Source organism: Pelecanus crispus, chromosome 1 (genome assembly GCF_030463565.1).
Source record: "Pelecanus crispus isolate bPelCri1 chromosome 1, bPelCri1.pri, whole genome shotgun sequence".
Classification (NCBI taxonomy): domain Eukaryota; kingdom Metazoa; phylum Chordata; class Aves; order Pelecaniformes; family Pelecanidae; genus Pelecanus; species Pelecanus crispus.
Genome location: NC_134643.1, coordinates 166,641,001 through 166,652,082, shown reverse-complemented (window position 1 = coordinate 166,652,082; position 11,082 = coordinate 166,641,001). Strand labels below are relative to the sequence as shown.

Sequence of the window (11,082 nt, the reverse complement as noted above, 5' to 3'; positions counted from 1 at the left end):
CTGCGGGCGGAGGGCGCCGCGCTGCCATGGCAACCGGGGCAGGCCGGGCGCTACCCCGGAAGCGAACGGGCAAGCCTCGGCCTCGGCCTCGGCCTCGGCCGGTCGCGTGCGCCGGCCCCGCCCCCTCGCCCTACGCCAGGCGGGCCGCGAGGGGTGACGTGTCGCGCGCGCGGGCAAGCCGGAAGTGGCGGCCGTCAGGGCGGGGGGAGGCGAAGCCGCGACCGGAGCCCGGAGGAGCCCAGAGGCGCCCAGGGACCCCCGTCCCCCCCCGCCCCCGTCCCCCGGCAGGCCGCCGCCGTTCCTCCGCGCCCCCGTCGCCCCGCCATGGCTCTGCGGCGGCTCCTCGTCGCCGCGGCTCTGGCGGCGGCCGCCGCGCCCCCCGCCGCCGCCTTCTACCTGCCGGGCCTGGCGCCCGTCAACTTCTGCGAGGCCGGCAAGGAGAAGCCCGAGTGCAAGGTGAGCGGCGGGGCCGCGGCGGACCCTGAGGCGGGCCGGGACCCGCCGCGCTGAGGGGAGGCCTCTCGCAGCCCCTGCGGCCCGGGTTGCTGCGCGGCCTGAGTTTTATCCTTCTGCTGTGGGAGGTTGCGTGTGGGTTGTTTGGGGTTTTGCTGGGGTTTTTTGTTGGGGTTTTGGGGTTTTTTTTTTTAATTCCCCCAGGGGGGGTTTGTCGCTGCTTCATTGTAACGTAGCAAACGTCCCCGGTGGCGCGGGACTGTTGTTGCGGGGATTTTGAGCGTGTTTCGGTTCCCGCTGTAAGCGGTGACGGGGAAGGGGGAAAGGGCTATCGGCTCATCTCGTGAGCTGCGGTCAGGCTGCGGAAGTAGGAAGCCGCGGCCGCTTATCTCTCGGGCCGGTGTAAGTCCGCGTTGGAAAGCTGCGGAAAGTTAAGAATCGCCTTGACAGGTCGTGGCCGGGCTGTGTGTGTGTGATTCTTTGCAGGAGCGAGCAGCCGATGGCTGCAAGCAGACATAAAATCAAGGCAGCTTTTCCGTGCTGTGTCTTCCTGGCCGCAAGAATCTGAAGCGTAGGGGCTTCCTGGCCCCAGAGTCCCACATGAAGCTTAAACTTAACTTTCACACCTACATAAGTGACAAGCAAAGTTTGCATAACCAAATTACTTATTTGTAAGGGTGTCGGCTGGTAGGGGGTCTGTACTCAGAATACTCTTTGCTCCTTTGGGTGAGCTTTAGAAGTTGTTTGCTGCTGCTGTGATGGAAATTCTGCCAGACCGTGCATTGAGATTTGAATGAGAAAGTTCAAGACCAGTAACTTTTATGATCAGTTCCCTCCCTATTGTTGAAAGTGGCTCTCACACTTTGTGATCTCTCGGCTTCTGTATTGCATGAAACACTGGTCCGTGATTCTTCAGAATAAGAGTCTATTTAAACTGTATGCTTTTGGTAAATACCTTGCACTGACTTTATCCATTTGCTGTCATGAATCAGTAGAGCAGGTAATAAGCCAAACTGATCAGCGGGTAATGAAAGTGTAGTTGCAGTAAATGTCTTTTCCCTTCTTTAAGTATATTGTTCCATTTAGACCAGCCAAATCTTGCACCTAACATAGCTGTGGATTTTTTCACTCTTGTTTCTGTGCTGTTTCTGTTGTAGTACTGAAACGTTCTGTGGACATTCTTTTATAGGACCATAGAAATGGTGTTTGGAAGTGACCTCAGGAGGCCACATAGTCCAACCTCATGCTTGAAGCAAGGCTGTTGCCAACAGTAGATCAGCTCAGCTCTACCTTTGTTTAAACAAGCCTTGAAAACATCCAAGCATGGAGCATCTGTCACCTCCCTGGGTGACCTGTTACAGTGTTGCACTACCCTCCTAAGGAATTTTTTTTGTTCAAGTACCGGCTAAGACCTTTAAGCTGCAGTTTGTAGTTTTTCCCAACATCCCTGAAAAATATTGCTATGTTTGAATTATTCCTGTTTTAAGCTAAGATTATGGCAGAAAGATTGGTTTGGTTTTTTTTAAATCAAGTAAACCAGGTTGCCTACTGTCTTTTGTAACCAACCTGAGACACTTATGGGGTCATCTTTCTCGGATGTCTCTCTATTTTTTTTTTTCTCATATAACATGTACAAAATGTTTGTCTCCTTATCCTGAGAATTTATCATTTTGTAAATGTGAAGTGAGGTCCTTAAGTAATGTGGCTAGCCAAACATTTTAGGATAACCTCAACAGGTGTATTATTGCAAAAATCTCTTTCTGAAATTAGCCATCTCTTACATTCCTCTACCTCGTGCCAGCCATTTACGTACTAAGTGAGACATAGGCATGTGGAGAAGCCTAAATCACTCTTCATGTCTAGGTCTCTCCATGTAGTCAGCAACTGAATGTAGTCTGGTTCCTGGTGAGGAGAAACAATATGTTATCAGATAATTGCTACATCTTAATATTTACGTAAGTGGGTAAAACTAAGCTTCCCTGGACAACCTTAATTTTTTACATGTTCTTGCTGAGTTCTTACAATTGGCACTGATTATGATGTCAGTAATAATATTGAGTTTTCCTCTGCCCTGAGGATTTAGATCCACAGACCGGATCTCTAAATGGTACTGTTTGTCTGTTTTAACCTCTGTGGCTCTCCAGTCCTCTTGGTGAGATGGGATGGGATGTTGTTAGTGGGCCATGTAGCACAAGAATGATGAAACTCATGACTTTCCCCCTTCCTCCAAGCTGTCTACTAATCTGTTTGGGCAGACTCAGCTTGCCTACTTTTCCTGTTTCTGGTTGGAGTATCATCGGAAATGGGATGTGATCTATGCAGACTTTAACAGTAACTCTTGCCTGAACATTAAGAATCCTTACTGAGTTTAAAAAAATACTGATGGCTCCAAAGGGGCCTTGCCATTGTATGGGAGATTGTTTATCAGAGATGCTGATGTGCAGTAACGCATATGCTTGTTATGGAAAATTGAAGCATTCAAGTAAATCTCCTCCTCCAATGAAAAATAGCTAATCTAAGGCCATGGTTCTGTGACCAGCTGAGGCAGTCTAATTCCTTGCTGCTGGAAGGGAGAGATTTCATTCCTGTCTTCCTCGGGGTAATGTGTTCCTGTCCTCTGCATCATCCCAGCTGTGTTACTTGTTAAACCCTTTTTTGAGCTTATTAACAGGGCAGGAAACTATCCAACTTCTTGCCAGACTAGTTTTTTGCTGTGTTAGTGAGTTGAAGCGGCTTACAGAATTATGACAAGTGTGCACTACCCAGAGGTCAGCAGCAGGTCTGCATGGCTTAGGGCACAGGAAAGAGGAGCAGTAAGGTGTCTTCACTTAATGAGTCAATTTAACATCTCACAGGTGCCTACTGCTCGTGGAACTGCATCCTGACTCACACGTGGACAACTACAGTATCTCTGTAAAAGCATACCACCTGACTGAAGTATCTGAGCTCCAGACACATGTGAACAATTCCATCTTTTAATTTTTTTCCCTCCAGAATTTCTTGGTTTGGCTAAACTTGAGTGAATTTTCATAGGGAGGAAAAGCTCTCTTGTTGATTCCTGGTGAGAAAATAGATGCCTTGCTGTTGAAAGGGAGAGGTCTTATTCCTGAAAGCACTCACCTTCCTTTTGCTCTCTCCAGCTCTTGTCTGATTGCACAGTATGACAGTTCAGCTTGCTATGCTGCTGAAAACTTGTCTTTAAAATTTTTGGGGGGTAAGTCTTTTGCTGGTTTAGCCAGTTGAATTGGTTTACTGTGCAAGCAGATAACTGCCAAAAACAGGGTAAGGTGAACAGTTGAAACATATTGGGACCGCGGGACTAGAATAAGGGAAGGGATTTTGAGACTGAGAGGGAAGAGTGAGAGACCTCTGCCTTTCCATAGCAGCAGGCTACCCCATCTGTAATTAATGCGTATAGACCAAACTAGTCTGAAACCACAGCAGACTGAATTTCAGGTTCTTACTTGAGAGTTGCGAGAGTTATTGATAAACTTTTATAAGAAAGTAAATGTGGATATCCTTGCCTTCTCTTTGGAAAGGGCTTCTGTTCAAACTTAAACCACTGAATGTCTGAATACATTGTTTAAATCCTCATAGTTCAGTTTTCAGTTGCGACACAGATAAAATTGTGGAGCCGCGTAATTATAGGGAGAAGTACTGATCTCATCTGTACTTTCATTCATGTTAAGACTTTTATTACACAAAAGCTGTGGTTATGACTAATAGGGCTCTAACTTGGTACCTTAAAGTAAAACACTGGCAACTCTGGTAATTGTATTATTCTTGTGCATGATTTCTTGCTGTCTTGTAGTTTGAATGGTTATGTTAGCTTTAAAGTGGTTTTGTCATGTGGTTGCTGTTTTTGTGATGATTAGATAGCGTTTTTACTTATGCTCTCAGCAGATACAGTTCATTACACAAGATTCTACATTTCAAGATGTATAATTACACAAAGCTTACATTTTCAGCTTTCCTTTACCTTATTCACACAAATCTATATATATATATATATCTGTCAGAATCGAAGAAGTGCTTTAATATAACTGCTGATTATCTCCACTCTTTCAGTCTGGAATCGAGCTATTTGTGAACAGGCTTGACTCTGTAGAGTCTGTCCTTCCCTACGAATATACTGCGTAAGTATATTATACTGTTTGTGTCATTTTAGTTGTCAGTTCTTCCAAAAAGATGAATTTAATTAATCTTAAGTATTATCTACACCTTGCTACAGCAGTTTGCCAGTGAGAAATATCTGTTTATTTTGCTAACGCAAGTTTGCAAATACAGAATTTTCAACGAGCAGATGGATGCATACATTGCTTCCTTCTCAGTTGTTTTTGCTCGTACTTTAGAAGTAGCGCATGGATTCATAGGCCCTCATGTAGGTCGAATCACTGCTTTAGAGTAACTTGAAGTTAAAATGTGTGTGTTTAAGTAATATTCACTCTTCTGCATTAGTTGTCATTTTAGAGATCAAAGTATTACTGCTGTCTTTAGTAGCCTATAGCCAGATGAGTTAAAGTGGTAATGAGGTGTGAAATTCCCATCAATTATCTTAATGAGGTGTTAAGTGTTGTCTTGGTACACATCATAGGAGTGCACAAAATGTATCAGTGCCTGGCACAACTATGTAAAGTTGTTGCTTCAAAGAATATTTTGACTGTTAATATTGAAGAGGTTAAGCACTAGTTACGTCTACACTTTAATGAACACAAATGTGATATAGTTGAAATTAGGCTGGAAAAACTTGGAGGATGTACTGTTAAGTGTATTGGTGAATAAAACTGCAATAACCTGTTTGTTTAATAGTGCTTATTGTAAAGGAGCTCTGTGTGTGTGTATGGTGGGCTTTTTGGTGGTGGGGTCTTTTTGGTTTTTTGGTTTTTTTTCTTTTATTATCCCCCCTCGCCCAAGAACTGGCCTGCATGGTTTTCTCTCAGAGCTGTCATGAAACAATATGTGAAGTGTGTGAAGGTTTAATTCTTGGCTAAAATCCCTGTTCAGACAGGAAACTTTTATGCTACCATGTTTAATATAAACTAAGCTCTGAAATAGCTGATAAAGAGATTTGATTGTTGGTTTTATTTTGTTTTTTTCAAAATGGGACTGTGATTTTCACACTTTGCTTTGCAGGTTCAAGGAATAAACTGTTGTCTAGAAGGAAAGCTGTGTAGTTCCTTTGCTTGTGATGGTGTTGATTTGGGAGCACTGTTTGAGGTCTAATATTTGCAGCTGAGAATATTTTATTAACTTTTGTATTTTTTTCTCTAATTCAGGTTTGATTTTTGTCAAGCGGAAGGAAAGAAGCGTCCCTCTGAAAACCTTGGCCAAGTATTGTTTGGAGAGAGGATAGAACCGTCTCCTTACAGGGTTTGTTCTCTGACAAGGGGTGTTCGGTAATACGTATATTCAAATGTAACCAAAGGGGGTCAGAATCTTGAAGAGCCTCTTCACAAGGCCTTTATCTCAAAGAGCTTCAAAATCTGAAATTCCACATAACAGAAATCTGTCAATTTAACCTAATTGTAGCTATGCACTTTGCATCATGAAGCTGTAGCTTGAAATGCTGTGGAGGTTGTCTTCTCTCTTTGGAACCTGCCGAAACCTGATTCTTGCTCCTCAGCTGTCCCCTTGTTAGAGGGAATTGAGTACTCCTATTTCTTGGAACCAGATCTGAAAATATGGCAGTTGTAAAATGGAAGAATTGGAAATAGTGTTAGCCAGCTTGTCTTTTCTGCTGACTAAACTACATGTAGTAGGAGAGAAAGTTATCAACTGAATCTGCCTGGGACAGCATTGCTGCTGTGAGGTCAAATGACTTGTCTGGTAAATCATTGCAGAAAAGAGGTTTTAATCAGTAACAAGGAGCTCTTAGTGTAGGACTCCTACAATGAGCACAGGAGGGTTTTATAGCATGCACCAATATAAAAACCTCCACTGGACGGTGAATGTTGGTAATTTGTTAGGTGTTTTTATTATAATAGTATAAGCAATTATAAATGCATAGAGGAAACTTGTTAAATACTGAAATGACGCAAAGTTTGTTACAACCTTTTTGCTTATACGTCTTTTCATTTTTCTTAGTTCACATTCAAGAATCCGGAGACGTGTAAAACTGTTTGTACAAAAACATATGATACCACAAAGCCTGAAGATAAACAGAAATTAGACTTTTTGAAAAAAAGTATGCTCCTGAATTATCAACATCATTGGTAAGTTGATATCAAAATTCATAGATTGGTTAGTCTAGTATGTTGGTCATAATTTCGTTTATCATTTTGTATTTGCAGGCTAATACAGATTGAACACTAGGTGTTTGCACCAAATCTATTACCCTTCTGTTCTTGCAAAAGATGTTATATTGCTTGTTGTCTTCATAAAAAAATTTCCTTCACTTGAAGGATAAGCACCAGGTATAATGGAAGCAAGCCTGCTTCCAAACATAAAGCTTTGTGTAGTTTTTGTGCTGCCTCTGTGTTTACTGTAAGATACTGCTATTTCTTTGCACCTGTAAATGTAGAAGTTAATCCTGCCCTAGCTTGAGAAAAGTCTTAAGGGACCTTCATTCTGTTGCTGTATTGCCTGTGTTTTCCTCAAGAGCCTTTGCACTCCCCTTCACATGTTGTGTCCAGGAGATAGGATCAATGGTTCCGAGAGAGTTTTATACAAAGCTTGTTTCTCTTACAGGATATGAAAGTGAAAGGTGGCCAATGAAAATTAAGTAATGAAATAATTTAGAGGAACGCAGAAACACGTGCTCCTTTCCTATTCTCTGAGTCATCTTGGAGCACGCTGGGGTTCTGTTTCTGCTTGGACATTGAGGTCCTCTTCCAATGGGCATTAAGGGTGGGGCAAGGCTGAATGCATATGCTGAATCTCATGCTGATTTTCAGTTAGGATCTAGCCATGCACTGCACCCACATCCAAAAGCTGGGAAATGTTTATCAGCAGGTTCTGTCTTGACCTTGGAAATACCTAGCAATACCTACCTGTATTGTATAGTGTAGTGCTCTGTATGTTGATATGCCATGCTAACAGCAGCTTTTGGGTGCAAGGGTGGAACAACTTTGGCATGAAGTTGTCAGAGTTCCTGTGGCATGTCTTCGCAAGTAATACATGAGCATAATTAACTGATGTTGTCTGATTCCAGATATGTGCTCCCTGCTTCACAGAAACAAAGGTTTCAGTCTTCATATAATTAGATAAAAACTTTCATGATACATTAGTAAAAATACGGGTGAAATGTTGAATGTTGCCATTGTCATTAAATGTTTTTCTGTAATGTCACATTCCGTTCTTCAGTTTTGAAACAGCCACCCATGCTGGAAAGGCAGTGAGTGCTTTTTCTACTGTTCTTGGGAATCAGTATAGGATATCCTTTTTTAGGGATAAACTGTGGCTTGCTGATGTAAGTCTTTGTGGGAGCATCTTGAAAATTAGTGTCATTAGAAGTTGGTAGATTAGGTCAGAAGGGTTCATAGGCAATAACCATATGTTTATGTAAGTGAACCAGGAAGTGATAAAGAAACCCTGAAAGGTACAGCTACTTTTACTAGGATTTGGAGTGTATATGCCTAATGCTGAAATAAGTGGAGCTGCAAACGTGCTGGATTTGATTATATTCCTATTAAATACTGCATATATTTATAATATTTATACCACTTTGAATTTCAGTGATGCATGTTGGTGTGGCATAAAGCTTCAGCTTTAAAAGTTCCTGTATGTTTTGGTGTATAAATGAAAAATAGTTTCCCAAGGCTATGGCCCTGTCACTCTTTTTGAAAGAGATTCAGCTTTTTTAGGAAGGCCCAAAACTTAAGCTGACCACTGATACAGAAACTTAAACAGAACTGTGTAAAACTAATCACACAGGAAAGTACTTTAGACTGGTTTTTTCCCCTTAGATGAAATTGTTTTATAAATACACTTAGCATGTTTAAGTTTTTTTCTTTTTGCCTGTACAGCTAATTGATAGGACTGTTCAGATTTTAGTAAGATGTAGTTCTATTTTCAGTGTGAAAACTTCCCTTTAAATTTAGGTCACTCTATACATATTCCTGTATTCTTAGGTCTTTTAACAGCACTTTCACTATTTGTTTTTTGCTAGGCCCACTGCCTGTTGTGGTTTAACCTGGCAGGCAGCTAAACACCACACAGCTATTCGCTTACTATCCCCCTCCCCAGTGGGATGGGGGAGAGAATTGGAAAAAAAAAAAAAGTAAAATTCGTGGGTTGAGATAAAGACAGCTTAATAGGACAGAAAAGGAAGGGAAAATATTAATAATATATAAAGCAAGTGATGCACAATGCAATTGCTCACCACCCGCTGACTGATACCCGGACAGTTCCTGAGCAGCAATTGCTGCCCCCTGGCCAACTCCCTCCGGTTTATATACTGAGCATGACGTCATGTGGTATGGAATAGCCCTTTGGTCAGTTTGGATCAACTATCCTGGCTGTGCCCCCTCCCAGTTTCTTGTGCACCTGGCAGAGCATGGGAAGCTGAAAAGTCCTTGACTAGTGTAAGCAGTACTTAGCAACAGCTAAACCATCAGCATGTTACCAACATTATTCTCAAACTAAATCCAAAACACAGCACTACACCAGCTACTAGGGAGAAAATTAACTCTATCCGAGCTGAAACCAGGACAGTATCCACCCCTTATCCTGTGCTATCTGCATCTTGCCCAGGTCTCTACCCTTTCCAATAAATTCCGATTTAATCACCACCACTTTTCCTGTCTTTTGATATATACACAGATATCATTCCCTTAGTCTGTGGGCTATCCCTCTAAAATGTCCATTGAGTTCATTTAGTCCATGACTTTGGGCTCCATCTGTCATAAGTCTTTCGGGGCAGGAGAAATGGTGTGTGATATTGGATTGTTGCATGTTGAAACCAGTTCTGGTTCCATCACTGCTGCACTTTGCTTGGTTTTATTAAATTTCATTCTTCATTAATCTGGATGATTCTTGCTGTAATACTGCTGATAGGGCATATAGCAATCATAAAAGTGAAGCCATGCAGTATTATATAGCAATTAACATCATACAATTCCATTCATTGGCTATTTTCACCCAAAATCAAATCCCCTTGAGGTACACATCAGACTTCCCCATCCTTCTGCATTACCCACCAAGTGTACCCAGGTCCTTGAGCAAAAGCAATCCCACGAATGGGTTTGCCTTTGCCCGAGGCAGGAATAACCCAGACTGTCTTCCTCAGCATATTACTTACAGGCACTACAGGGACTTTATCTCCTTCTACGGTATATAAAAGTTTTAATTGGGCAGGGCCAGCTCGATTGGCAAATCCCCTAGTGTTGACTAACCAGGTGGCTTTTGCTAAATGTGTGTGCTAATGTTTGAATGTCCCACCACCCATTGCTTTCAGGGTAGTCTTTAACAGTCCATCCTATCATTTGATTTTCCTGGAGGCTGGTGCATGGTAAGGGATGTGATATACCTGCTCAATGCCATGCTCTTTGGCCCAAGTGTCTGTGAGGTTGTTTCGGAAATGAGTTCCATTGTCTGACTCGATTCTTTCTGGGGTGCCATGTCACCATAACACTTGCTTTTCAAGGCCCAGGATAGTGTTCCAGGCAGTGGCATGGGGCACAGGATATGTTTCTAGCCATCCAGTGGTTGCTTCCACCATGGTGAGCACATAGCGCTTGCCTTGGTGGGTTTGTGGGAGAGTGATAGAATCAATCTGCCAGGCCTCCCCATATTTATATTTCAGCCATTGTTCTCCGTATCAGAGAAGCTTTAACCACTTGGCCTGTTCGATCGCAGCACATGTTTCATATTCATGAATAAGGCAGCTCAAAGGCAGCTATACCAAAAGCCCACTTTACCCTTTTGGGTCCTTGAAATACCTTTTTCTGAGGTAGTCTGTGCCAAGGATGCGTGGAGCCTCTGGGCCAGTCACAATGGGGTGCTTCTGCCACTCATTCCCATTTAGGCTCACTTCGGCCGCCAGTACAGTTAGCTGTGGGGATCCCCCTGTCACTCCAGAAATACAGATGGGTTCTGCCCCTCTATAGCTTGATGGCATTAGGGTACACTGTGCACTGGTGTCCACTAGAGCCTTACACTCCTGTGTGTCTGATGTGCCAGGCCATCAAATCCACACAGTCCAGTAAACCTGGTTGTCCCTTTCCTCCACCTGGCTGGAGGCAGGGCCCCTCTAGTCCTGATCGTAGTATTTGTTGTTCACTTCTTGTGAATACGAATCAGAGTCACTTTATTGAGATCGGGGTAAGATCAGCCCTTCTACTCTGCAGAATTGCCCACTGGAGACTCGACCAGCAGTTTTCCTGGAAGAACCCTCCTTTTTGTTTTTCTTTGCAACTCACGTAGCCATGCCTCTAGGGCCGAGGTAGATTTCCCATCCTACTTCCTCATGTCTTCTCCATGGTCACGCAGGTAAAACCACAGGGTGACCCATGGTGTGTATCCACTGTGTCCTCTCTCTTGGGTAGAGGGATGCTTACTCCTAATGGCTGAGATACTGGCCCATACAGGTGGGGAGTAGGACATACCCTCTTTATGTTGCTGGAATTCTCGGGACAGTTTTTCAGACAGTCTTTCCACAGCCGAGACACAGGCCCATAGGGAAGAAGAGAG

At 43.2% G+C, this 11,082-nt stretch overlaps 1 protein-coding gene across 1 annotated transcript in view; it reads left to right on the top strand.

Moving 5' to 3' along the window:
* The first annotated feature begins 324 nt into the window (after nt 1-324).
* Nucleotides 325-11,082, top strand: part of TM9SF2 (transmembrane 9 superfamily member 2) — a 35,061-nt gene continuing 24,303 nt past the window's right edge. Inside the window, exons 1-4 of the mRNA XM_075714053.1 lie at nt 325-456; nt 4,522-4,589; nt 5,730-5,823; nt 6,538-6,665. Coding sequence (XP_075570168.1) covers nt 325-456; nt 4,522-4,589; nt 5,730-5,823; nt 6,538-6,665 — 422 coding nt within the window. The remainder of the gene's footprint in view (nt 457-4,521; nt 4,590-5,729; nt 5,824-6,537; nt 6,666-11,082) is intronic.